Raw genomic sequence first — 25,292 nt, forward strand, 5'->3', positions numbered from 1 at the left:
TGTGAAATAAGATCAGTTTAACAGTCAAACAATTGTATAGTTCTGATTTACAAATGTGTATTTTCCTCCCGTAGGGTAAACTGTATGATTATTGGCAGCCTTTGTCTGTGGCTACAGTGACGAGCAGCCAAGAAGAGCAGGAAGTGGACAACAGTGATGATGGAGAAGAGCCTATGATGGAGGAGGATGAAGAGGAGGACACCAATGACACTGAAGAGGTTGTGATGTTATCTGAGGACGAGGAGAAGGAAGAGTGAGACAACGCGAGTTAACGAGTTCATTTTATAAATAATTCCCAGTTTTGCGTACTGCTTGTTGATTCATTGTTAATTTCACTGTTGAGTGTGAGTGTTTTTTTTAAATATCCATTTTGGACAAATATTTTTTTAAGGATGACAAATGTTTTTTTTATGGCTGTAGCCAAAAATAGTAAATAAACTTTGTTTATACATGTTTGAAAATGAATTGTTGTCCTTGTCTCCTTCAACAATATTAGCAATATTATTATATTCATGATCTTAATATTTTACAGTACAGAACTAAACTACTTGTGATTTAAGTTAATTTACTTGTAATTAGCGTTATGTTATGTTTTAATAGCATCACATGCTTATTGTTAATTATAAGACCTTTACACAAACTTCTTAAAAGTTTATAGTCTGCTTAAAACATAAATAAAAGCCTTGTGAATTTCTTATACATTTTTAGAATAGCATTATTCCATTGCCAAACCTTTACAAATCTTTTGGTTGCTTTATTTAGATATAATAATAAATACTACATGCACTTAAATATGAATTTATAAAAGTAAAAAAGTTCAATAGATAACTTTCGGCCACTAGATGGTGGACTCCCCTCACCCCTCCATTGCTTTGTTTGTATATTCCTAACCAACAAGCAAACGCAAACCTTATCTTTACTGGCCAAGCAGAACGGGGCTGCCTCGGCTTGGCTTTTCCATAGACTGTAAAAGGGGCTTTTCAGCCATTCAAAATCGAGCTGACACTAAGCAAAAGCAGAACTAATGTTTAACCTGTTGTTATCCCTCTACAAAAGATAACGACAGGCGCATACCGTTAGAAAAATGTCACAATTTAGCACTAACAAATTGCATGTTATTGTTTAGTCCTGTAGATTGTATGGTCAAGCTGTATGAAACCCAACAAGATTATAGTAGCCTCCTTTTGTCGTAAATATATGGTTGTTCACGCTTAAAGTTCCTGCGCGCTCCCGCGAGAATCATGCAAATCTCGGAGGGCAGGCCGAAAAGTTGCAACAGTAAATTGAGATAAATATCGTAAACTTTGACTATATCAAACACAGGTTTTCCTTGGCTTAGACGCGAATAACTGAGTGTAAAAGTTTACAATCTGATATTTATCCGGCCAAGATATGTGTGATAGTCAAATAATATCCCTGTTTATAACAGCATCATGTGGATTTGGGGATACAACCGAAGAATGAGCTTCTTTGCCTCTTCGCCTCGGTTGTTGGTTTGTTCCACTCCGCCCCACTTTCATTGGGTTGCTAGGCGACAGTAGTCAGGTGACTGTCTGCAGACAGAACATGGCTGACCTGTCAGAAGACCAAATTTAGCATAATCGATCTTATTTTTACGGCGTTTCTGACCACCGTTTGCCGTCGTGGAAAGCAATTGACAACAGGAATTCAAGGTAAGCATGAGAGTGCTCATATTTGGCTGGATAATTCCCTCTGTTGTTGCTGGGAACAGCTGTAGATAACGTTGGTGTTGAATAGCTAAGTTGAGCTAGCTGCTAACAGTCCCCGCTTTCTCTGCCAGAAGTCTGTATGAATGTGAAAGCGAGTAGCTATGAGGAAACAACATTTAGGCAACTTGATATCAATGCAACATGGTGTCCTACGCATACATCGTAACTTGATCGGAAAGCCAACGCCAATTATAGTTTATTGAATCTGAAGTATTGCAGTACAACTTCATCAGCATCAAGTTAAAGTGTAATTTATCGTGTGGTATATCAGTGACCCTTTCACCCACATTCAATATCAACACACATTCAGACAGTGCCCCCATGAGTAGGATATCAGAGCATCACCATTTTAAATGAATCGTGTCATCAGTTAGTCTTTTGAACTTAGTACATTGACAGTGAATCCGACTGTGTGGGTAACCTGTTCCATAGTATGGGCTGTGGCATATCCAATTATAACATGCACACACCATCACACATACACATAAGCATTAGAATGAAGGATTGTTTTCCCTGGTTTATTTCAAAGAATGGAGGGTTAAACCTTTGACCACAGGGCAGCACTTTATACTGGCTGTTCAGTTGTATCATTTATTTAGCCTCTGTCGTGCCATGAGCTTTCTTTCTATGTCAAATATTGTACTTGTTATTTTCCAGCTAAATCAAGATTCTCAGTGATACGAGCCAGAAAACAGAAAATAATAAAAAGATAAATGCTTCAATGCAGTTTTATTTGTTTTACTTCTGTAATAAATGGTTCCTATATCTCAGTGATACTGCTGTTACAGTGTCCTAAGAGTTGTTATAAATTGCAATTGTCTTTGGAGCTGCTCCATTCCATGTTTTGGATGATATTATCCCCACTATTGTTTATACAATTGCAGACAACTGCTTGTTTTTGCCATTCAAAGTCCTATCTAAATGTTATTTCCTCCAACAAGCTTTTACATTACAAACGTCTCCCAGCTGTTTACATTGCTCAAAATTGGTTTAAAATGTACAAACAAAAACAGATACTTAAGCTACAATATTACACAATAAGATCATTGTTTTTTAAATTGTATTTTCCCTTAATGATTAATTAATGACAAGTGTTTTGAAGTCCCTACATTATTTATTCCAACAATAACAGCAAGCAATCTGATTGCAGATGAGCAGGTTGCTGGAGGGAATAGTGAACGGCCCAAGCAGGAGTGAACACTTAGAGAATGGTGCTCAGAGTTGGGAGAGACCTTGGACTCTTGAAGAGATGCGGCAGAGCGGCGCCAACTGGTCCTTGGCCGCCGATTCGGGGGTAAGTCCCTCATCCCCAATAGGCCAAGAAAACATATTATATATGTTATTCATCATTATCTTTTCTGAAATTGTCTGATTATTATGCAGGGGTTGTGAAATGTGTTCTGCTTTGGGCTAATAAAGGAACTCTGCAACTGTTAATGACGTCTTCATAACTGTTTTTTAAAATCTTTCTTCACAGCTCTTCCTGTTCCTCCAAGAGTTTTCCCAGAGAATGCTGTCGAAGACGCATGATATTGAGAAGCAGTTGGACAGTCTGATCCGTGACACCAAGAACACAGACAGCTGCTTGCACTCTGTGTTTAACGACTTTCTCATGCTTTCCAATACACAGTTTATAGAAAATGTAAAGTATATCATTTCTTCAATTTGACTGGATACATTTCAGTTGAGACAATTCAATCCATTTGAGTGTATACATTGAAACGTTTTGTGTTACAGAGAGTGTATGATGAAGAGGTAGAAGAGACGATACCCAAGGTGGAAGCTTTGGAGAAGCAACCTGAGCAGGTATCAAAAACACATCCTTCCTCATACACTGACCAAACAGTATCATACTGAATATCCCTCCTTATTATGGCCAAGCTTTGCATCACCCTGTTTTCCCTACAGGAGAAGACACGGGAGCAGAAAGAGGCCGAGCTGATCCCTAAGATGCAGGAAGCTGTAAACCACGGTCTAAAAGTGCTTGAGTCAGCGTTTGAGCATCTGGACATCAAAGCAGGAAACTCGGATTCAGAGGATGAAGAGGTCACTGACAGACTGGAGGCCATCCTTGAACCCAAGGTGTGCTCTTGATCTTGAAACTCTCATTTATGTTTAGTGAAAACATGTAATAACTCATCTTCAAATGAATGTACTTTATCCGGTGTGTCTGTTTTTCTCATTGTCTTTCAGGATCTTTATGTGGACAGGCCGCTTCCATATCTTATTGGTTCCCAGGCCTTCATGAATCAAGAGGACGTTGGCCTTGGTGACCTCTCAAGTGATGGTAAACTCTTCATTGCAGCTTTTAATGTCGCTCCTACATCAAACTCGTTCCTTTTTGTCATGTGTTCGTATGATTTGTTTTCCAGAAATGTCAGTTGACAGCGACAGAGACAGTGTAATCGATGGCGAAGATGGCGAAGACGCAGTTGTAAGACGTTCTTTCCCTTCTTTTAATAGTATTTTCTATTGTGTTCAATTTGACATCTTGTACATAAAAATAGAAACCTTATTGTAATTATCTTTTTATGTCACAGCGTTCAGATGACGATTTGAACCAGGAAGAGGAAGAACGTCACAATAATATTAGGAAGGTAAGTTGCCTGCCTGCCAAACACATCAGAGACCACAGTTAAACTGAACCTCTTTAAAACTCAATTGTCTTTCCACACTCACGTAGAAGCCATCCATGGTTAGTTATGATGATGATGACGATGAGGAAGAGGAGGAGGATTCTGATATATTCGGAGAATCAGACGGGGAAGATAACGATGACGACACAAAGGTATTCCTGATATTGCTTTGCTTTAGTACGGAGATATCTTTTGTAAACGCACTATTTGTTAATCCAGTCTGGAATCATTCAGATATGATCTACCTAGGGGACATTGTAAATTAAGTTTTTTTTTATGTCACTTTCAGAATACGGCACCATCGTCTTTTGCTGATGAGCTAGCAGCCCGAATCAAGGGTGAACCAGTGACCAAACCAGAGGGAGATCGAGCATGTAAGTCACCATCATTACCAACAAGCTGGTCAAATATCATCTCCATTGTTAATCCCATTCTTCACATTTAATTTAAGGAAAACACAGCATCAACGTTTTTTTACGTAATGACATTTTAGCATGTGCATGCTCATGCCTTGTGTTTTTACCATTTCATTCTTTGAAGCATTGACATCTAAGAAGAAAAGTAAAAGCAGGAAAGAACCAAAGCCTGCGAAGCCCGAGGGTAGGACTTTTATTCATCATCAGTGCATTCAATTCAAACTTCAGTTGTTTCCACCGCAGGCCCATGGTTCCCAGTATGCCTCTCAATACTTTTTATGTTCATTTTAACAGCAGCTGAAGAGGACAGCGATGACATGTTTAAGCCACCAAAGATGGAGGATGAAGATTTCTCCCCATTTGGAGGGAAAGGCGGCCTCTTCAGTGGAGGGAGAGGCCTGTTTGACGATGATGATGAGGTATATGAAATTCAATTATTTTCAGAGCTAACTCTTATTTATTCCTCTAAACAATACGTTTAATTTGTGCTGTTTTTACTTTATACCATTCAGGGTGATCTATTCTCAGATGCACCAAACCCTCCTGCGTCGGAAGAGAAAAAAGTGCAGAATGAAAGAATAAAAACCACAGCAAAAACTGCAGGTAAGACTGACTTTCTACACAAATATCTGCAAAGAAATGAGGTAGAAGCATATAGAAAAAACTAGACGAGCAGATTGCCACATAACCTTTCTTTGCCATTCAAGAATCGGAGAAACCTGGAAAGAAGATTCCTGTGGGTGGCATTTCAATATTCCCAGGTAACAGCATTTACCTGTATGACCGCTAAAATACTGTATGTCCTTGTCCTGTATGACACGTCTGCTTTATCTTCCTCAACCAAATGTCTTTCTCCCCGTAGCGGACACTCTTTTCAAGTCAGTGAATAACTCCGATGCAGTGGAGAGTAAGGAGAACGGGACTCAAGCTCCTAAGATCAACGCTGCCTCCAAACAGACTCCACCAGCTGCTGTTGGTGGAGTAGGGGGTGGGCTGTTTGATGATGAGGAGGAGGAGGAGGATGACTTCTTCAGTAGTAAAAGCCTCTCAAAGTCTGACTCTGGTAAGTGTGTGGTCTTCTAGTCCAGGTCCACATGGGATCATAACCATCACCAAACATATTTTTTCTTTTTGCTTCTTTTTCAGCTGCAAAGAAGACGCCCAAAGCTGTTGACCTTTTTGATGAAGACGACGATGGTGGTGACATATTCAGTGAGAAGTCCAGTGCGCCGACCCCAGCTCAGAGCAAGAAGGAGGTAGTGGAAGAGCAGGTTAAACAACCTGAGAGAAAGGTGCTTTTTTCAATGACGTTGAACATGACAGTATTCATAGTTTTATTAATTACATATTTAGTTTTGATATAGCCGTAATCTTTTTGTTCCTCTGTTGATGACCCCTTGTTGTGTTTAGATGCCAGCAGGGGCCATTTCTATATTTGGACCCGGGACTCAAAGCTTGCTCAACGAGGGACTGAAAAAACGTCAGCAGTCTACCAGTGAGGAGTCTGAGAAATCAGAGGAGGTCTGAATACTTCACTGCCTACAAATATATTCCAGACAAAAAAACAATCTGCTCTGTTTTTAAGTGGAACATTTAAAAAAAAAAAGTTTACCGAAAAGGCTCAAAAGGTTTTCACTGCCTCCGAATACACTATAACCTCATTGACAGCCACAATATATTGCATGTCTCTTAATAAGCCCATTTATCAGGCATTGATGCCGTTACATGAACAGACCTAGCTGCAGTTGGCCATATTGAGTGCACTCTTGTTTAGTTTAGAGTGCACTGCTAGCCTTTATCCTCATACAGTTAAGTTATCTTCGCTCTGTACAGGTCTTTTCTTTCAAGACTAAACTACTTTAAAACTCATTCACATATTAAACGATCCTCTTTGTGTCCTGTGTTTCAGAACGGGCCGGCTCCAGATGCTCCAAAGGCTGCTGTCAAGCCAACTATAAAACCCAAGAGCAGAGGCCTCTTCTCTGATGAGGAAGACATCCAGGTAAGGCTCTCAATCTTCTTCTGAACAAAAGTGACAACAGTAGCAAGACATCTTAATTTCACCATATATGTATTTGCCCTCCATAGGAATCTCCAACTATCCCCAGGAGCCAGTCTAAGCCTGAATTTACAAGCCAGAGCAAAACCAGCAAGGCCCCTCTGTCATTATTTGATGATGAAGAAGAAGAGGTACAAATACATTTGACTTGAAACTGAAATAGGTTACGCTTACCTTTTGTGTGTGAGGAACTTACAATATTCTGATTCTTCACCCTGCAGGATCTCTTTGCATCCGCAGCTAAGTCTAAATCAAAGCCTAATCCAGCCAAAGCCTCCACGCCGCAGCCCAGCAAGGCCTTTTCCAGCTCCCTCTTCAGTGACGATGAGGTATGAGAACATCAAGTCATAATTACCTCCTGCACGCCATTTGTTATGAGGGCGTACAATAAGGTACATCTTTCTCAATGATTCCATGACAGGACCAGTGGGAGAGTTCTAAAAGTAGTGCAGGGAAGTCAGAGGTGAAGCCAGGAGGGATGAAGCACAGTGTCAGCGCCCCCTCCAGTATCCTCAGTGCCATAATACCTCAGAAAGGCAGCATCTTCGATGATGACGATGACGACCTGTTTACTCCAACAATGGATTCAAGGTGTGTACACTTGTTTTGAGTTCTTTAAACACTTTCAAACTGTTGCACTTGTTTTAAATTCATTCGTTTTCATAACCCATTTTTGAAACGTTAAATAATTACTACCCATCGTCCTATCCCTCCGCTCTTCATGTAGTCAGAAAAAGTTTCAGAAAGTGGCTCTCTTGTTCGAAGATGAGGATGATGGTGAGGATAAAGGATCCCTTTTTGGCGACAAACCTCCTGTCAATAGAAACACTGCCGCCCCAGCTGCCAAAGTGAGTGCACTAACTTATTTCCTGTATTTCACATTTGTCATGAAAAACATCTAGTTTGAAGCTTGCTTCCAGTGGGCCTCAAAATGGTTTAATAGGTTAGAAAAAAACAATTCTTAGCCCCTAGAGGGACTTTTAGATATTTAAATTACACATAATCAAGTTGGTTTTATGAGACTGCCAACAAGAGTATTATAACATTCTGATTCTGCTATACTTTTATAACAGATTCATTCTTTTTACACCATGTCATTTGTCTTATGATGGATATTCACTCTTTTTATACCTGTATCCTTCAGACACCTGCTGTGGCGTCTCAATCGTCCTCCCTGTTGGAGAAATCTGAGGAGGTTGTAGTTTCCAAACCCGCAGCAAAGGACAAGCCTTCACTGCCGGAGAAGCCGACAGCAAAGAACCCCGAGCCGCTCCCATCGGCCCCCTCGCCAGAAATTAGCGAAAGTAAAAAGAAGCCTGTGGGTGGAGTCAGTCTTTTTGGAGGCATTGACGTTTTTGCTAACAAGCAGACAAAGAGCCCGTTGGACGAAGTTGACCAGGAAGACCCTTTCCTCTCAGAGGACGGTCCACCACCAAATGTCCAGGAGGAGGAGGAGGAGGAGGAGAGGAAGGAAGAGAAAGTGAAAATCAACACTGTTAGTCTATTTGATGATGAGGAGGAAGACGAATCAGATTGGAATGAACCGATATTCACACCCAGCAAACCCACAGAAAGCAACACTGTAAAGGTTAGTTTGATTTATAGTAAGAATAGTGTGTGATAGTTGCATTGGTACGCTGTCTCTCAAGAATAAAAATATATGTCTCTAAAACAGCCTACAGAGGAGCGAGCGCAGGCAAAGAGCACAGGAGTGTTCCTGGATGAGGAGCTGCTGTTCAGTCAGACGCAGCAGAAGGACAATGACCCAGATGTTGACCTGTTTGCCACCTCAGGGAAACCAGCTGTTAGTATATTACATTTTCTTATCTCTTTTTTTTTCTCTCTTCAAGTAAGGTGTTGCAGTCGACTGCATACTGTTTGTGAATGAATGCATATTGTCTCTCACTATATGATAAGGAAGTATATATATGTTTCCTTTTAGAGCTCCAAGCCAGACTCAGTGAAGCCTGCAGCAAAAGGACTGTTCTCGGATGAGGATGAGGATGACCTCTTCAGCTCTATCAAGGCCAAGGATCCTCCTCCGGTAGCAATTTGATTATTTTCTCGTGATTTTTTATTTTGTGGATTCGTCCTGACCTAACATTGTTTATTAGGTTTGAAACGAAAACAGCTGTGTAAATAGTCATTATACTGACGCTTTTTTCCTCTCTTCTTTTTATTCTTAGAAAATAGCAGAGAAGCCCAGTAAACCTAATGACAAAGCACCACTAGCCAGTCCAGAATCTGTATCAGAGATTCAGGTGAGTGTACTATAAGCATGTACTCCAATAATATCATGGATGGGTTCTTTTTAGCCATAAACACACACCTGTGTCCCCATTCATTTCTGTTTTAGGGTTTATTTTTGCTTGTAGTAGCATACCTTTTTTTTTTTTAAATGTTGATATGTTGTGCTAGTGTTGTTTGTATATGAACTAGGTAATGTCTTTATTGGATTTGATTCTGAACCTGCTGTAATCTGACCACACAGAAACCTGCACCAAACCCTGTAAAACCTAAAGATTCCTCATCAAGGATTGGGAAACTTCAAGTAATATTTTTGTTTTTCTTGAGTCAGTCTTCATTCCTGACATTTCACTCTGATTCCTCTTGAGGGAAAACTTCTGTTTCCTCTTACACATTTTCTCTCTTTAAGGTGTCTTCTGTCTGGGCTTTTTTTTTAATATTCCAACTTTCAGTAAAAGCTTGGCTACAGAACAGCGGCAAGAAAAATGAGATCATATTTTCTGATTTCATTTTTCTTAACCAAAAGAATATACTTGCTCTTTCTGCATTTTTGCATCTTGATCTTTTCTTATTTTCATCTCTAGTCTTGTTTTTGAGCTTTTTTTCCCTCACTGATCTGCTGAGAAATTCCACGAAGAGGTAGTAGTTGTAAATGTGTTTCTACCTGGAAAGTCTCTTTAAATAGTCTTCGATCTTTCTTCGGTGTCCATAGGTTTCTTTTTTGCCTTGATAAATAATTATATTGTTTCGTCTGATCTCATCATATTCAGGCCAATCTGATGATCAACCCTGCTGCGCTGCTCCCTGGTGCGGCCCCCAGTATGCCAGGGGCTTCAAGTGGCATGGCTACCAGTTCCTCCTCTGGGGTGTCCAGCTCCAGCCTGAGCCCCAGCCCCGTCACAACTCCTGTCGGAGCCCAGACAGACAGTGAGGGAGGGGTGAGCTTTGAGACCCCAGTCCAGGTTGCAACCCTTCAGAGTGTACACAAGGTTGGTTTTTGATTCCTGGAGTATTATATCTGTTACCCTCAAGTCCTAAATGCTTAATTTCCACTGGAACTTAATTAATAGCCTTAATAGCAGGTCTTTAACCAACCAAAATAATGTCTACACTTTGTCAATTTGACCATGTAGTGCTTAATGTAATTTTGGGCGCTTCAATTTTTAAAGTATGGGTCAACAAAATAAAAACATTGCAATTGCTAACAGTATCTTTACTAATTGACAACGTTTATGGGTTTTGAGGTTTGTGCAGGATATTTTGTGCTATCCTAGTGGCATTTCTTTCTGTCCAATCAGTGTTCTGCAGTGTTTTAACTCCGTCTGCTATTGGCTCAGCTTGCATGAAACTTCAAACCAAGTGGTACCAAAAAAAAACGAGTACTATCCACAACTTTAGCCATTTGATTAGCCAAAATAAAAGATTAAACGAGTTGTAAAACTGTGCCTGACTTTGCAGTGGAAGTGCGGTATTTGTTGCTTTATCATTATTTGAATTTATGATGTAATATTGTGATTGCAAATCTCTTGTCATGCAGAGCCGTGTGAAAGGTTCAGCACAACGGAGACCCCAGTCCAGAGCAGGGAGGCAGCAACCAGCCCAGCAATCTTCAGGGGATAAAGAAGAGGCTTTGGGTGGAGATGTTCCTGGGCAGAGCCTCGGTGTGTCTGGTTTAGCCTTACCCCCACCAGATAAGTCCAGCCAGAAGCGTGCCAGTCCAACACTACCCGAACCAGCTTCCCCCTCAGCCTTGCCTGCCTCCTCACCTTCTCCTTCCTCAGTCTCTGAAGTCTCCACCAGACCCTCAGTATTGACACTGCCAGTATCAACAAACGCTGGAATAAAGGACTCCAGTAAAGACAACAGCAGTACCAAGGTGCTGCCGTTTTCTGATGACGAGGACCTTTTTGGCTCTGACAGTCTGTTTGCAGCCTCCTCAGTCACTAACACACCCCCCACCAGACAAACTACCAAGACCACACAGCCTGAAACTAGTAGTAGTGCGGTGAAGAAAGACTCATCTCTTTTTGATGCCAACACTGATGAACTTTTCAAAAAGGTCAAGCCGAGGTCAACTACTAAGAAAGCCACGGCCTCCTCCTTTTTGGAAGAGGAGGACGAGGATGAGGACATCTTTGGAGTGAGCAACCGCTCCACTCCCACATCCACAAGTAGTAAAGAAATAAAGAACGGCAGTTTTTCAAAGCAGGACATCTTCCAGGTACCTTGATTTTTACATTTATAACGGATATCTGCCATCATGAGAAAATGTTTAATTCCTTTCCTTATGGGCTGCATTTCTATGTTCTCAGGATGAAGTCGCCATTGTGCCTGAAGTTCACAAGAAGCACAAAGAGAAGACCCTTGATGCCAGCTTGTTTGACGACAACATAGACATTTTTGCTGACATGACGGACAGTTTCAAACCAAAACAGAAGTCCAAGACAAAGGGAGAGACCAAGTCAATATTTGATGATGACATGGGTAAGAAACAATAAAACACATTGATGCATTCATGTTCCTTTTTATTGCCATATTTAACTAATTATTTTATCCATCTCTCTTTTCCTAAAGATGACATCTTCTCACCAAGCACAGCAAAAGCAGTCACAAAGCCTCCCCATAAATCAAAGAAAACACCACCGTCTCAGGAGACCCCCACAGCAGCGGAGTCAAGCAACATATTTGATGATCCACTTAATGCTCTTGGCGGGAACTGAACTGTTGTTTCTGAGTAGCCAGATTTGTACATTTATGGATCCATAATTTTGTCATTTGGACCGCTGAAAGATTGGAGATCGGATACACTGTTGATAGAGTATTTATTCATATGAATCCATATAAATACTGGGGCTTATTTTTGGCAGATAAAAAACTCAAAGGAAAATTATTCCAGTCAACTTCTGATAGTAAAAAATCATCTCCGTATCAGGTCATATTATGTAACAGTTATTATATACTGTTAATCTTTATTATACATTATAGCACTTTATAAGCATACCATATGCTTAGCCTCAAAGCCTGCAGAAATTAATAATCAATTGATTTGTTTGTTTTGAAGATGTTTATCCTTTGGCTTTTCCACATTGAGATTCCATGTCTTTGGGTTTGTGCCATATCATGGTTATAAGAAATCAGTCTGTTTACTTACTGTTTAAGGCATTTTGACAATGTTTTTATTAATGGAAAATGCATTAATTTCTTAACTTTGGCTTTGATGAAAAAGGAAATTCATTTTTAATAACTAAAAAGAAACATATTTTATGCTATCTGAACAGAGCGTGATGATTTCCTTGTCACTTGTTTTCCTTTGTGTCATGTCTGTCTAGAGGTTTAGCGTCTTTGCTGAGGTCAGAATTATTGAAGAATTAAAGCTGCTCCATTCTTAGCATTGAGAGAAACCTACCTGAAAGAAGAAGAAATAAGGTTACAACTAATTAAGTAAAGGCTCCAAAAACCTAGGTCATAGAGGAAAGGTCTTGAAGCTGTTTGTGTCTTGAACATGGCAGTAAAAGCCTTTCTGCTGGCATCGGGCTACAAAGTGGCATTCTTTTAAAAACAGAAGACAACACGTCGTCTTCATGGGAACAAATTGGAAACTTTTTGTTTTAGGAGGTGTTTTTATTAATGTTTTTAAGTGTGTAACAGTCACTCATTAATTCTTCAAAAGATGAACAAGAAAAACAATTGCTGGCAGCTGAAAAGATAATTACTGCTTTTTGTTGACCAATTATGTAGCAAAATGTCATATTTTTTAAGCCTGTTAAAATTAGGAATTACAACGTTATTGTAGGGGGAAATATTCCCAACTGAGGAGGATGTGGAAGTGACTGCCTGACCCATGGTCTGATGTTCCGCCCACCTCACCATCCGTTACGCCAATTGGTTCCTTTGTCTGCCAATCAAACTATGTCACAAAGGTGTTGTTCAGCCGCCTTTGACAGGTATGGTGTTGACAACAAGGGGACCACGGCAACCGACAGCGGCTGACCCACTTGGTTCCGTGTGTAGTTTCTAGTGTTAAACGTGAGGAAATGCTGCTTAGATTGAAACGGAACGTTTTCCTCGACAGCTACAGCGGACGAGATGACTGAAGCCTGTGGATGTAGCCTAGCAGTCTGCTAGCTGGCAGACCAGTGAGAAAGGTAGCCATTGTTTGAGTTGTTGGCTAACATGGCAACGAAAGCTAACGCTAACAGCGTCGGCTAGACGGGCTTCACTACGGTGTTATTGTAGAAGATACAGGTAAGCAAGTATAAATATGAACATACGAACGTTAAACAAGGTTTTGAGAGGTTATTGTGAAAGATTAGGAGGTATAAATACTGCTTGTGGGACATTTCTTTGCTACTGTTAGCAGCTTGAATTGTATTGAGGCGACTTCCAACTCCATTCATCTCCGTTGTCAGGCAGCTAGTTGCTAACGTTACCGGAGTTTTATCTAATTTCGCCGTCCTTAAACTGTGATGGTGCGGTCAACCACCGTAATACAACATGTTAAATGTAGCCAGAGACAAACTACACAATGGTCTATCGTTGCCTGTTACATGACAAACTATCCATTTGCGTCATGGCTTGTTAAGGACAACACCGGGCCTCTTATGCTAACATTATACTGACAACAATCAGAGACAGTTTATCCTAAGTGTTTGACATCTTATCATGGACATGAGTCCTTACTTAAGACTCCTTAGCTTAGTTTAAAGGATCAGCGTTTATAATGATCTCACAGCAGCAGCCTGTGAACAACTGCATTTCAAAACACAACTGTACTCCAAAACACAAAAGGAAAAGATAAAATATCAAATCCAAACAATATTCTAATCAGTCAAAGTGTCCATGAGAAAAACTGCAATTATATTAATCTCTTGTACTGCTTTTAACAGTATTTTGGGTGATACGTTGTCTTCTTTTATTCAGAATAATAAATGCATGATTGGACTAACTTGCCTTTGACGCATATTAAATGTTGTAAGATGTTGGTGGGTCAAGTGACATAAGAGTTGATCTGTCACAGGCTGGGGTCAGGCAAAGGAAACTTCACAGACGGCTTATATAACACACCTGATCCTCTTGAGTTTTGGCCAGGAACTAAAATGCTGCACTGAATCTTTTATGAGCGGGTTGCACATGTTTGCTGCCACTGATGAATGCCTTTGTGCTAACATAATTGCTAACATACTATATTTAAAGCAGGTTTCAAGCTTGCTGACTAGGAAGCACATTTATCATATTTAAGACACTGGATTGCAGGAGCAGGGAATGGTTAAACTAATGAACCCCTCTTAAAAGTGTTGAAAATCATGCAGTGCTTTTGTTTCTTCTCACAGCTATGGTCCTCCTGCATGATGTGTGACGGTCGTGCGGATAGTGAGCAGTGCCTGTTCCTCTCTCCTTCCTCCTGGGCCGGCCCTCTCTTTTAACCGTATCCCAGAAGTCTCTCTCCCATCCTGCCAAGATGACCGGCAGGAAAGAGCCACCTTTCTTTAATGACGACAGTGTGGGAACATTTCACTATAAGCTCCCTTTCTATGACACTATGGAGCTCTTCATAGAGACCCTGACAGGAACCTGTTTTGAGCTGCGTGTGTTGCCTTTTGAGGCTGTCATTTCAGTCAAGGCAAAGATCCAGAGGCTGGAAGGTAAAAAAACAATTAAATAATGTCTATCATCAACAATGTTTATTGAGCGAGCAGGCTCCATCAGTTATTTGATAGACTGGGTTGAGGACAAGTCATTGTTTTTACCATTCTGTATCACCTATCTATAGTCTACTGAGGTTTTCCTACTCTATTAGTCGGTTTTTTGTTTTGTTTGTGGTTTTGACCTGGATAAAAGTTTTCTATCATACTTAATGTAACGTGGTGGGAAAAAGAAATAGGCTGAAAACTCTTGGTTACACTCTGAGATTATGGCGCTTTTGTGGCGCATTTGTGTTGAGTATGGCTGTCGGTGTAAAAAATCTAGCTAGAGTCTTTGGTTAAAAATGTAATATTTAATCTATAATGATTTGTCCTAATGCAAAATCAGTGTATAAGCACAACAGACCGCTGCTTTTTCCAAGCAATGGATGCTCATAAAATGTCCTATCATTCCTATTGTTGGTCTCCTTGTTGATACATAATGGAAGACGCTAGTAACTTGCTGAATCACAAATCCAAACCATCTTAGGAGCTGTTTGCTGACTTTGTAAAAGGTCTTATAATATGTCAACATATCTGTGAACTCACCTGTTGGCTTGTCTCTCGAGTGACGAATCATATGCACCATGAAAGAACACAGCAACTATGTTTTTCAGTGTGGGTTAGGATTATGGGTTGTGTTGACATTTTCCTGAATTAATTACCTATTAGTTCATTTATTTCGACTTTGGCTGTCCTTTTTTGTAGATCAAGATGACTTTTTATATCTGCATTCCTTGCTGCTGATTTCATTTTTGTTTATAATGGCCTCTGTGTGCTCTGTGTGTGAAGAGGTGTGCCAGCCGAGCCAAGTGAGTGTGTGTTGTAGAAAACCACTCAGCAATGAAAGGACCAGTGCTCACTCACTAACACTGGCTCCGGTCCAGCACCGGTTCAGGGAGTTCACTCATTGTGGGCACAGAGAGCTTCCTGACCACGCATACACTGCATCTCATGTTTAGGAGTAGCCCTAGAGAGCCTTCATATTCATTAGGCCGTCAGCCCTCAACTAGACCTTACTACTTTGTTCTCATTTGAGATAAATGTGGCTGTATTTTATTCCGACCCTAATGTATTTCACAGTTTTATCTTGTAAACACTTGAGCACATCAAGTTTGAGTTTTTTTCCTTCAAATTTAGACAATTTTAGTTCATGACATTTTTGTGGGATCTGCCCTTTTTCAACAATTACATGGTTCTGTCTTTAGGGGGCAGACAAGAATCATGGATATCGCTGTATGGATGCTTCTTTTGGTAGCCTTTCTGCTTTGCTTGAGTGTCAGATGAGTGATTTTATGTGAAATACATACAGGTCCTTGTCAACCTTGCTTATTTTCTCTCCTACCCTCTCTCTGACTGTCTGTAAAGGTATCCCTGTTGCCCAGCAACACCTAATCTGGAACAATCTGGAGCTGGACGATGAACATTGTCTTCATGACTATGGGTAAATCTATTTCTGAAAAACCCTTTCTCTTCTTCAGAGCACTGACACTGAGGCAAAATCACACAGACATAAAGCTTATTTGAGCAATTACTAGCAATATGTTTGAAAACTCCCTGTGTTCGTCTAGCCATTTGCCTGTGTACTTTAAAAGCCTTCTGTCTGCGGTGGGGACTCAGTCTTAATTCAGATCAACATATCATAAATGAGCCAGAGAGATGTTGAGGCAGATGAGATAAGTGACATACTGGTCATGTGAAGAGTGCTTGCTCCTCCACTTGTATCACTTTCTGAGATGCAGACCTCACCCTCCAGTGCTCCGCCGGCTGCAGATGCTGGTATTGTTATGAATGCTTGTCAGTTAATTTTCCACATGAACAGCCTCTGGTGAGATCTTGCCTGGCTCGCCTATCAAACTGCAGCATGTTTTTGAAATTTGAGCAGCAGAGGGGTAGAGTAGGCAACGAAACATCTGCTCATCAGAAACAAATGTTCCCGTGGAATTCCCTGTCGTGCACTTAAGTTAATCTGGAAATCATCCCGACCCTTGGAGCGCTGTTCACTTCATAGAGGAGCATCTCTTTTCTGCCTCGGAAGTAAAGCATTTGACTCTAAACTTAAATGTGTTGCTCACTATGGAATTGGTTACATCCTTCTTCACTTATCTGCCGTATTGATCACCAGTTTGTTTGTGCTTGCAGCATTGCAGAGGGCTGCACTTTGAAGCTGGTCTTAGCTATGAGGGGAGGACCAATTAACACCAGGAGAGGTAAGGAAAAGTCAAAAGAACTGTCCATCCACATGTCAGACATCTATACTCATATATATCAATGTCTTTTTTAATTCACTTTATGGAATGTCCCTCTCTTCTTTTGTCAGTTACAATGGAGGATCCTATCAAAGATGTTACTGAGCTAATGGAGAACACAAAGGAGGAGGGGTGGGAGAAAAGCCTTTCCAACAAGCAAGTTACGTTTGTGGTCTATCGGGAAAATGACCAACTCAACTTCTTCCGAGTGGTCGACAGAGGAGATGGCACCCTGACTCCTCTGTCTGAATCTCTGAGGTTCGTATATTATGATACAGTCCTTTTTATTTAATTTAAATGATCATGTTGTTAAATAATTATCTGTATATGTACTGACAATATGCATAGAGAAAGAATTTGCTCAGGGTTTCCTCACGTTGAAATGCTGTAACATGACTGGTTCCAAGAGCGACATAGATGACGAACGTACAAGATAAACAAGTATAATTATCTAATGATACAGCCAGCGTGGAGTTGAGTACTTCCCTTTGTTTATTTAATGTTAGTTGTGGCAGTGAGTTGAGTGAGCACGGCCTCTGTAAGGACTGCCCACGGCTCTGAAGGATCACTAATGGGAAGACTGTTTTGCCTTTGATATTTTCCAGTGGTGGCTCCTTGTACAATGTGTGTGCCGAGGAGGAGGAGGAGGAGGATGAGGAGGATGGAGAGAGTTCCACAGCTGCACTGCAAAGCCTCGAGAACTCCATCACCATGAACAAAATGAAGCTGCTCAAAGCCAAGATGGAGGACATGAACCTCAGCAAAAAGGTTGGATATCAGAAACCTTTAAATTGTACCCGCTATCAAAGGTGGCCTCAACACATTTTTCTTTTTTTCCCCATTTTAAATGTAGATGCTTTGAAAAACAAGCATTTTACCCTGTTTTTCATGTCAATAATTAATAAATAAAATAGAAAAGGACACCAAACGATTCTACTCAACACAACTGCTTCTCATATCACACACTCACATGGTAGTCTGCAACCATTTTGCATAATTCAGACGTACTGCGCCAAACACTCATTTGCATGTGTTTGTAAGACGGCAGAGCTTCTCATTACAATAAACTGTACTGGCTCTTTAAAAATTGTTATTGTTTATGATTAATTTATACCAGCAGCTTAAGTCAAGTAATAAGATAACCACCATGGTTTTATGATCTCACAGTATCGGGGCCAAATACTCGAGCGGTGCATATGAGAGGATGCTGACTGTTTTCTGTGTCTCTTGTCTTCCAGCCGAAGAAGTCAGCTAAGGTTAAACCCCGGCCCCCCGTCAGCCCACATCCCAGCGGGGTCTCAGTGGGGTCCTCCAGCACACGTCACCATCATCGCCTCTTTCGTTCGCTCCACCAGATCAACCAGCCTTGGCAGTCAAATGCACAACTACCTCCAATCGCAGACCACGAATCCACAGACCCCGCCCCGGCCTCGGCTGCTGCCCACTTCTCTATCCCGAGACGCCCCCCTCCGCCATACTCCTCCCCTTCTTGTTATATGCTTCAGGAAGAGGAGGCATGGGAGACGTGCCCTCCCTTTGCAAAGATCCGGCCCCCTCCCAAAGTGTCCCGATTGGACATTGGGAGCAGCAGGTTAATGAGGGACTGTGTGTACCCTCAGCTCCCCCCGCTGTGTATCAGGGGGCCGCCTGACTCCACCTTTGACTCCACCTTTGACTCCACCTTTGACCCCTTAGAGCCCCCAGGGGACGCAGTCCGGCTGAGGTTGTTAGAGGAAGCTGCCGGGCTGGGGGTGGCAGGAGCTCCATTTGGGGACCTGTTAGACCCTCTGAGTTTGGATGTGTCCCCCCAGCCTGAGGGAGGTTGTCGGCCCCTTGAGGTTGACACTCAGCACCAGTTTCCGCTCTCCCCCTCCCCACTCAGTACCTGGACACTTGGGACAAGTGACACGTTCACCAGCAGAAGGGATGAGATGCAGCTGGGCACACCTCTCCATATCAACCCCCCCTCCCCATTGCCCATATATACGTCGACATCCTCTACCACCAGACCGCTGGCCCAAGCGTTCGATTCTACCCTCTCCTGTTTACAGCCCATCCTTCAAGCCTCAGCACAAGTAAAGCCAGGCCGCACTTCCCCTCACCCCCCCATCGCCTCCTCACCTCACCCACCACGCCTCCACGCCGTTAAAGTAGAGTCACCTGGAAAGAGGCCAGAGCTTATCTCCAAGAGGGAAGCAAGAGGCATCACTAAGATGGCCAACCAAGCCTGTAAGGAGCCGCTGGGGTCCCTGAACCCCTCTGAACTCTTAGCTTCTCTTTCCACCAGAGCCCCAGACAGCAGCAGCAGCAGCAGCAGCAGGGACCTTGGAGAGAGTCTAGGGCTTGTGCTGGCGTTGCCCCCTGCCTCTGCCTTGGGGCCCGGCAGCCTCGACTCCAGGCTCCCCCCCATACCATCCAACAGGCTCCTGCAGGGTGAGCTGATTAGACAAATGTCACCGCTGCACCGAGCTGCAGCCTCCTACATGGTGAGGACAGGGGGACTATATTCTATTAAAATGCTCTAGTTGAAAATCATCAGACATGAACCCTTATGTGACTCTGTGAGGTATACTAAATGTGCCATTTAAGTGATGCAATGTTTTTCAGTGAAATTCGTAACATTTCAAGTGTATCATATTTGCAAAAATATACTCTCTACTTTTAAAATCATCACTTCTCTCAATATATTTTATTCTTTTAAAACCGCCACACTTTTTGATGTATGTTTCATTTCATATTGACAACGTTAAGCTCTGTTCCAGCACAACATTGAGTACAAATGCTGATTGTTCTCAAGATAAAGCACTGCAGTTGTTTTATCGATTTGCTGTAACAATATTTTATGTTGCTGTTTTCTCAGGCCACCAGCAACCTTGCATCAGCTGGGGGAGGCATGACTTCATTTGGGAGAATAGGTAAGCAAGACCAGCAGATCATTTCTGTTATTCAATTAAACACTAAGAAAAACAAAGTGGTGCGTTGTGATGGTGGGATTGCATATTTAAGTTGTGTTACATTTTTTGTACTAGAGTATTGTTACTGAACAGTTCTGAACTGATATGCAGTTCTTGGGAGGCGCAGTGAGGTTGTTATGTGAAAGCCTTCAATGCACGTTGTGAGCACTAAAACAAAGAACCGCAAGGTTTTAAAGATGAATTATTGCTACAACAGCAGAAGCAGCACAAATATTAGAACGTGACAGGCCTACACACAAGCACACTTACTTATTTATGTTGATCACTGATGCGCTTTTACTGCAGACAGAGAATAAGGAAACATATATATTGAGTAGTGAATCAAGACACTTTCATGTTGCTCTATTAGTGGACATTTATCAGTATTTCCACAAGCTGAGAATTGTTTGATGGTGTTCAAGAATCGACTGCAAACTGCATTCAATAACCCAACAACACTTAAAGAATGACTTTTAAATCTGTCTGTACTTTCACATACAATTCCACACAGAGCTCTAAAAGGAATAATAATAACGACAGGAATCATTTTGGTATTAAAGTGGGCATCAAATCAAAAATAATATCCATCCATCACTAAGTATGCTGACCATACAGAATTGATTAATTTAGTCCTTTGATCAATTTATTTAGAACACAGTAATAATAGCTCCTGGTCCTTTCGGTCTTACCTTCAGCAGCTTTACACTCCTACACTCCTCTCCTACCTCTAAATAGATGCCCACCAGCATTGTCAGGTTATATGGAAACTCTCTGAAACGAGATGTCCTCAGTGGTGTTTGTCTGCAGCCTGAAGAGGCCATTCAAGTCAAACTACACTCCACTTTGTTATCGTCCTGACTATGTTTCTGTGTTTTTTTGCTCAAAAGTGAGTCATCCCTCCACTGTGAGATTGCGTGTGCTCCCCTAAGGGTCTCTCTTCATTTGACATTGTGTATTGTTTCCTCAGTCAGGACATGTTCCACTTTGATTCAAAACATCCTCTTATTGATGATGCACGATGATCCCCCTCCATGTTTACCTGCAGGGATTGTTGGGAAGTTGTTAGCGGTGGATGCTGCACCAGACCAGAGAGTTCCCCCCCCCCCGCCGCCCCCACTTTGAGCTCTTGAGTGCAGTTGTTTTTGTGACTCCTCTGTAATAAGCAAAATAATGAGATGCTTCAAACCTAAACCTGGTCATAGAAATCTGAATGTGCACAGTATGTAGGTGAGGTTTTCTGTATTTTGGGTTTGCTGCTTAAAGTGGGTGCTCGCTTTGTCATCATTGGATAATGTGTAGGTAAAATCCAGATACAAATTATTAGGGAAATTGAGTGTCGTGAACTTTTTTTTCTAAACAAGAGAATTTGTAAAATGTGCTTTGGTCTGAATATATTTGAACCCCCTGTTTGTCTGCATGGCAGCAGATTAAAGTGCACAAGACAAATAGAAATCCAATCCCACGCCTATCTGCTTGACAGCGAGCTTCCTGTAGCTGTCACTTTTATCTGTATGCTGCTGTATCCCCACGACTCACAAACCCTGGCGAGCTACATGCTTCCACAGACACCACTATGACGGCTACAAGCTGACATGAACCAGTGTTCCCGACATTTCTAAAATTACGACAAGGTAATGTTTAATTTGGCAAATCCTAAAAATGGCCTGAAACTGAAACGATTATCTGCATCTACCGAAGAAAAGCATTGTCACACGTATACGGTTTACATTGAGTTGAATTGACTACAATTCTTTTTAATTGCACACTTTATGAATCAAGCTTGAAATTCATTGTCAGAACTATCAAGGAAACCCTATATATAAATCACAGTGTGAACATTGGGTTTGAGGGATCATTTTCTGGCAGTTTTTCTTTCCTGTGGGTATCAGGTGACAACATAACAGACATACTGCTGCATGAATGAAAGCAATCTCCTTGTGCTCAGTGAAATGGCAAGACACTTAGACAAAAGAAAGTAAAAGGGTGAAGAATTCCATGTTTTTAGAATTGTGCTTTGAGACTTTAAAAGTGCATTGCCTTTTCTGGACACATTCCAGTGTGCGATTTCACAGCAGGTGTTTTGCCTTTGACAGCTTGTGAAAATGGCTGCTTACCATTGTTGGGGTTTGGTTAGAAGTACAACAGAGAAGTGCTATTTCCTTACTTTCGAAGGTTCTGTGTTGAACATTTCATGGCTTGAAGATTTCTGTGAAGAATTTTGTTTGAGCACATTGAAGTAGGGCTGCTCGATTATGGCGAAAATCATAATCTCGATTATTTGGGTCAATAATTATAATTGCGATTATTCATTGACTTTGAAAACATCCATTTATTGTACTTTAAAAAAAATACAAATAATAATTTGAACTTTTTAACTGTTGAATTATACGTTCAGGGTAATCAACGGAAAAACCAATATAAAATAAAATAAATTATTCATTCATATCTACATTTAAATAAATAATATCAAAATAATAAATACCAATAAACAAGATCAACAAACATGTTGCAGTGCACTGTCACAACCTGAAAACTCCTCAACATATGGCCAACATTTTGGTAAAACATATTCCACTCAGTTAAACATTAAAGGCTGGCCCACCGTCATGGTCCAGAATTAACAGGAAATAAATGTTGAACTACAATTTAAGACTAAATAAAAATGTTTTGGCCACCATGGCAAATGCTGGTAGGGCTGCTCATGTCATCTCTTAAAGATTTTTTGCTAGAAACTAGGGATGCTCGATTATTACAAAAATCATAATCTCGATTTATTTGGGTCATAATTGATATCACGATTATTAAAAAACGATTATCCATTTACTTTTTAAACATCAATTTACTGGAGAAAAAAAATGTGAACAGTATGTTTTTAACAGTTGATTACCCTGAACTTTTTTTTTTTTTAATAATAATAATAATGATAATAAAAAAATAATTGTTATATTTCGATTACGTTGTTTTCGTAATCGAATATTAAGTCATTCAAATACGATTAATTGAGCAGCCCTACATTACATTGAAGTCTGTAAAATGAAAAAAAGGAAGTGCATAAGCAAAGGTTGTGAAATGTTCCTCCAGTAATGCTGTGTGCAGACATGAAGCACACTTACAATGGAATATTGTATGATAGAGGCAATATTTTGTCTTTGTATAGATTGACACAAACCTTTTCTATACACAATCAGTTATTCCACACAGGCTCTTTTGGAGTAAGTAAGTAATACATTTTTCCTCTATTCTCAGGCACTCCAACATACCTCCTACCTCCTGTTAAGGCTTCCACGGGCAGCAAGAAGAAGAGCACAAAGCACTGCTTCCTCTGTGGCAAGAAGACTGGCCTGGCCACGAGCTACGAGTGCAGGTACAAGCGCCTGCAGCGTTTCCATCTGCGCTCACTCACTCGCCGCCTGACTCTAAATCAAGTCTCTCCCTATTTGTCATTCTTATGCTTGAAGCAGCCATTTTAGTAGAAAATAGTCCTTTCCTAGCTCAACATCTAGTCCCTCAGCCATCTCTCTAAAGTGGATATACGTCTCTGTTCACTGCTTGTTCTGCCACAAGTTATTAGCTTTATCAAAGGTTGTTCCCTGTGACAACAATCTGGCTCACTTCCTTCTCTTGGGCCGTGTCCGGGGAGTACACCCTGAAACGTTAGTTAAAAGTAGAGAAAACGCTGCTCTTTTCACAAATAGACTGATGTGAATACAGAGATAAAAGAACACAAAGGAGGCTAAGCTACTGCGGGGAGTAATGGGACTCTCCATTCATACTCAGCAGAATAGCCTGTTAATGATGATGATGTTTGATGGACAATTTCAAATGGATAATATCTTGATTGTAAGGTGTACTATAATATGAAATAGTGTTTGTTTAGAGTTTTTGCATTAATACCAAAATGTCTGTTTCATTTTAAATCAGGTGTGGACACAACTTCTGTGCCACCCACCGCTACGCTGAGCTGCATGACTGCACGTATGACTACAAGAGTGCCGGACGGAGATATCTGCAGGACACCAACCCTCTGATCAGTGCCCCCAAGCTGCCTAAGATCTAAAGCGAGCAACCCTGGAATGGAAGAGATTCTGCAAATCATTTCTAGCATAAAAAAAGGAATTTATTCACCACTGTGTGCTTTTTTTAATCTGCCAAGTTTGCTTAGAATTTAAATAAAATATTCTGTAAAGCCAATTGTGAACAAAACGAGAGTGGACTGAAATGGCAAATGATCACTTCTTAACAATGTGAAGATGTTTATCCTTTTTTAACTGTTACCTTATTCTTTTATCATTGCCTAAAAACAAAAAAACAAAAAAAACTGTGCTTGTAGTTAGGAAGTATCTGCTAAATATATCTGGTGCACGTTCAGACATATCTACTTTTAATTTTGTCAGCCTTTTAAAAGAAAAAAAGACAATAGGACCGCTGCTGACTTTTCATTCGACAAGTCTTTGACAGATGCACTTTAGAACTATCATATTTATCCGTTTGGCTTTCCTAATTGTGTGGGAAAGGATACTTACATAGCTGTGTTTGTATTATGAAGTGTTTATGTTGTCAGATTTTTATATTCTCCACCTCTAAATGTCTTTCTTACACAGGCACATACATCACTAATGAAAGAGAACAGTATACCCACTTACTGATGAAATACTTAATATTTATTAATGAATAGTACTTATTTAAATTCAAGGCTGGTTTTTAAATAGCAAGTATGCGATGTGTGTAGGTGTGAATGTCGGTTTTAATCTGTATTCCTATCACGTAAACTGTATTAAGATGGGGGGGGGGGTTACTTGTGGTATTTATGATGTGTATACAAGTAAGGTGGTTGCCATAAAAAATCTTTTGTAAGTCTTTTTTATTGCTCAGCTGTTGCAAAAACTTTAAATGCTGTTAGAGTATCTACTGGGTTTTGATCTAATAAAGTTTCTTTCCATACAGACAGTACATTACTGAGTCATCTGTAAGATTTCTGAGCCAACGCCTATGTGATTATATTTCCAATTGACTGATTAGGTTTACAGCAACAGATAATCCTTCTATGGTTAATTCATTTCTGTGCGGTGTCCTCAAATCTTGTTTCTTGACTTCCTCATTATTTGTACATTGCATCTTTGACCTTTGCAGCTGATCGCCTCAGTCATCGCCTACTGCTGTGAAGTAGATGAGAAACTGTTTGCATTTGTTATCACTGACTTATTCTTGTCTCATTAAGTACCCTGTTCTCCTGATGCAGATCCTCGGCTTGTTCCTAAGCAACAAGCTGAAATAATTGTTGCCCCGGTTAAACATTAGAAGACCTTCAAGTCTACAATTT

General features: G+C 40.7%; 3 protein-coding genes across 6 annotated transcripts in view; all 3 read left to right on the forward strand.

Annotated features, from left to right (window-relative positions):
- slf2 (SMC5-SMC6 complex localization factor 2) overlaps window positions 1-465 on the forward strand; it is a 45,087-nt gene extending 44,622 nt beyond the window's left edge. The window contains exon 22 of the mRNA XM_079687960.1: window positions 75-465. Within this exon, the coding sequence (XP_079544086.1) occupies window positions 75-257 (183 nt within the window). The 3' untranslated portion in view covers window positions 258-465. The remainder of the gene's footprint in view (window positions 1-74) is intronic.
- Window positions 466-1,463: 998 nt separating this feature from the next.
- Window positions 1,464-12,363, forward strand: washc2c (WASH complex subunit 2C). Of its 3 annotated transcripts, none has more exons than XM_079688750.1 (31): window positions 1,464-1,673; window positions 2,863-3,024; window positions 3,208-3,372; window positions 3,468-3,536; window positions 3,639-3,812; window positions 3,924-4,017; window positions 4,103-4,164; window positions 4,271-4,327; window positions 4,414-4,518; window positions 4,656-4,740; window positions 4,907-4,966; window positions 5,077-5,201; window positions 5,295-5,385; window positions 5,490-5,543; window positions 5,645-5,845; window positions 5,929-6,074; window positions 6,193-6,303; window positions 6,692-6,784; window positions 6,871-6,972; window positions 7,063-7,170; window positions 7,263-7,432; window positions 7,569-7,689; window positions 7,986-8,429; window positions 8,517-8,645; window positions 8,784-8,885; window positions 9,028-9,102; window positions 9,333-9,392; window positions 9,859-10,077; window positions 10,626-11,309; window positions 11,401-11,572; window positions 11,663-12,363. In XM_079688750.1, exons 2-31 carry the CDS (start codon window positions 2,881-2,883, stop codon window positions 11,806-11,808), a joined length of 4,368 nt encoding a protein of 1,455 aa, XP_079544876.1. In that variant the 5' UTR covers window positions 1,464-1,673; window positions 2,863-2,880; the 3' UTR covers window positions 11,809-12,363. The 3 variants fall into 3 exon arrangements, with proteins under 3 accessions (XP_079544876.1, XP_079544875.1, XP_079544877.1); XM_079688749.1 differs by having other exon boundaries at window positions 2,881-3,024; XM_079688751.1 differs by lacking the exon at window positions 9,333-9,392 and having other exon boundaries at window positions 1,465-1,673; window positions 2,881-3,024.
- Window positions 12,364-12,994: 631 nt separating this feature from the next.
- On the forward strand, window positions 12,995-24,922 carry zfand4 (zinc finger, AN1-type domain 4). Of its 2 annotated transcripts, none has more exons than XM_079688752.1 (10): window positions 12,995-13,333; window positions 14,419-14,730; window positions 16,138-16,213; window positions 16,912-16,979; window positions 17,090-17,276; window positions 17,624-17,786; window positions 18,257-19,504; window positions 19,879-19,933; window positions 23,219-23,336; window positions 23,894-24,922. In XM_079688752.1, exons 2-10 carry the CDS (start codon window positions 14,547-14,549, stop codon window positions 24,027-24,029), a joined length of 2,235 nt encoding a protein of 744 aa, XP_079544878.1. In that variant the 5' UTR covers window positions 12,995-13,333; window positions 14,419-14,546; the 3' UTR covers window positions 24,030-24,922. The 2 variants fall into 2 exon arrangements, with proteins under 2 accessions (XP_079544878.1, XP_079544879.1); XM_079688753.1 differs by having other exon boundaries at window positions 12,995-13,233.
- The last annotated feature ends 370 nt before the right edge of the window (window positions 24,923-25,292 follow it).

The sequence above is a fragment of the Notothenia rossii genome (genome assembly GCF_949606895.1).
Source record: "Notothenia rossii genome assembly, chromosome: 6".
Classification (NCBI taxonomy): Eukaryota; Metazoa; Chordata; class Actinopteri; order Perciformes; family Nototheniidae; genus Notothenia; species Notothenia rossii.

Excerpts from the sequence above, each read along its gene's own strand:
- washc2c (XM_079688750.1), top strand. The coding sequence starts at position 2,881 with ATGAGCAGGTTGCTGGAGGGAATAGTGAACGGCCCAAGCAGGAGTGAA. Across the intron at positions 3,537-3,638 it reads TGGAGAAGCAACCTGAGCAG|GAGAAGACACGGGAGCAGAA; the intron begins GTATCAAAAACA and ends TTTTCCCTACAG. Across the intron at positions 3,813-3,923 it reads AGGCCATCCTTGAACCCAAG|GATCTTTATGTGGACAGGCC; the intron begins GTGTGCTCTTGA and ends ATTGTCTTTCAG.
- zfand4 (XM_079688752.1), top strand. The coding sequence starts at position 14,547 with ATGACCGGCAGGAAAGAGCCACCTTTCTTTAATGACGACAGTGTGGGA. Across the intron at positions 14,731-16,137 it reads AAAGATCCAGAGGCTGGAAG|GTATCCCTGTTGCCCAGCAA; the intron begins GTAAAAAAACAA and ends CTGTCTGTAAAG. Across the intron at positions 17,277-17,623 it reads CCTCTGTCTGAATCTCTGAG|TGGTGGCTCCTTGTACAATG; the intron begins GTTCGTATATTA and ends GATATTTTCCAG.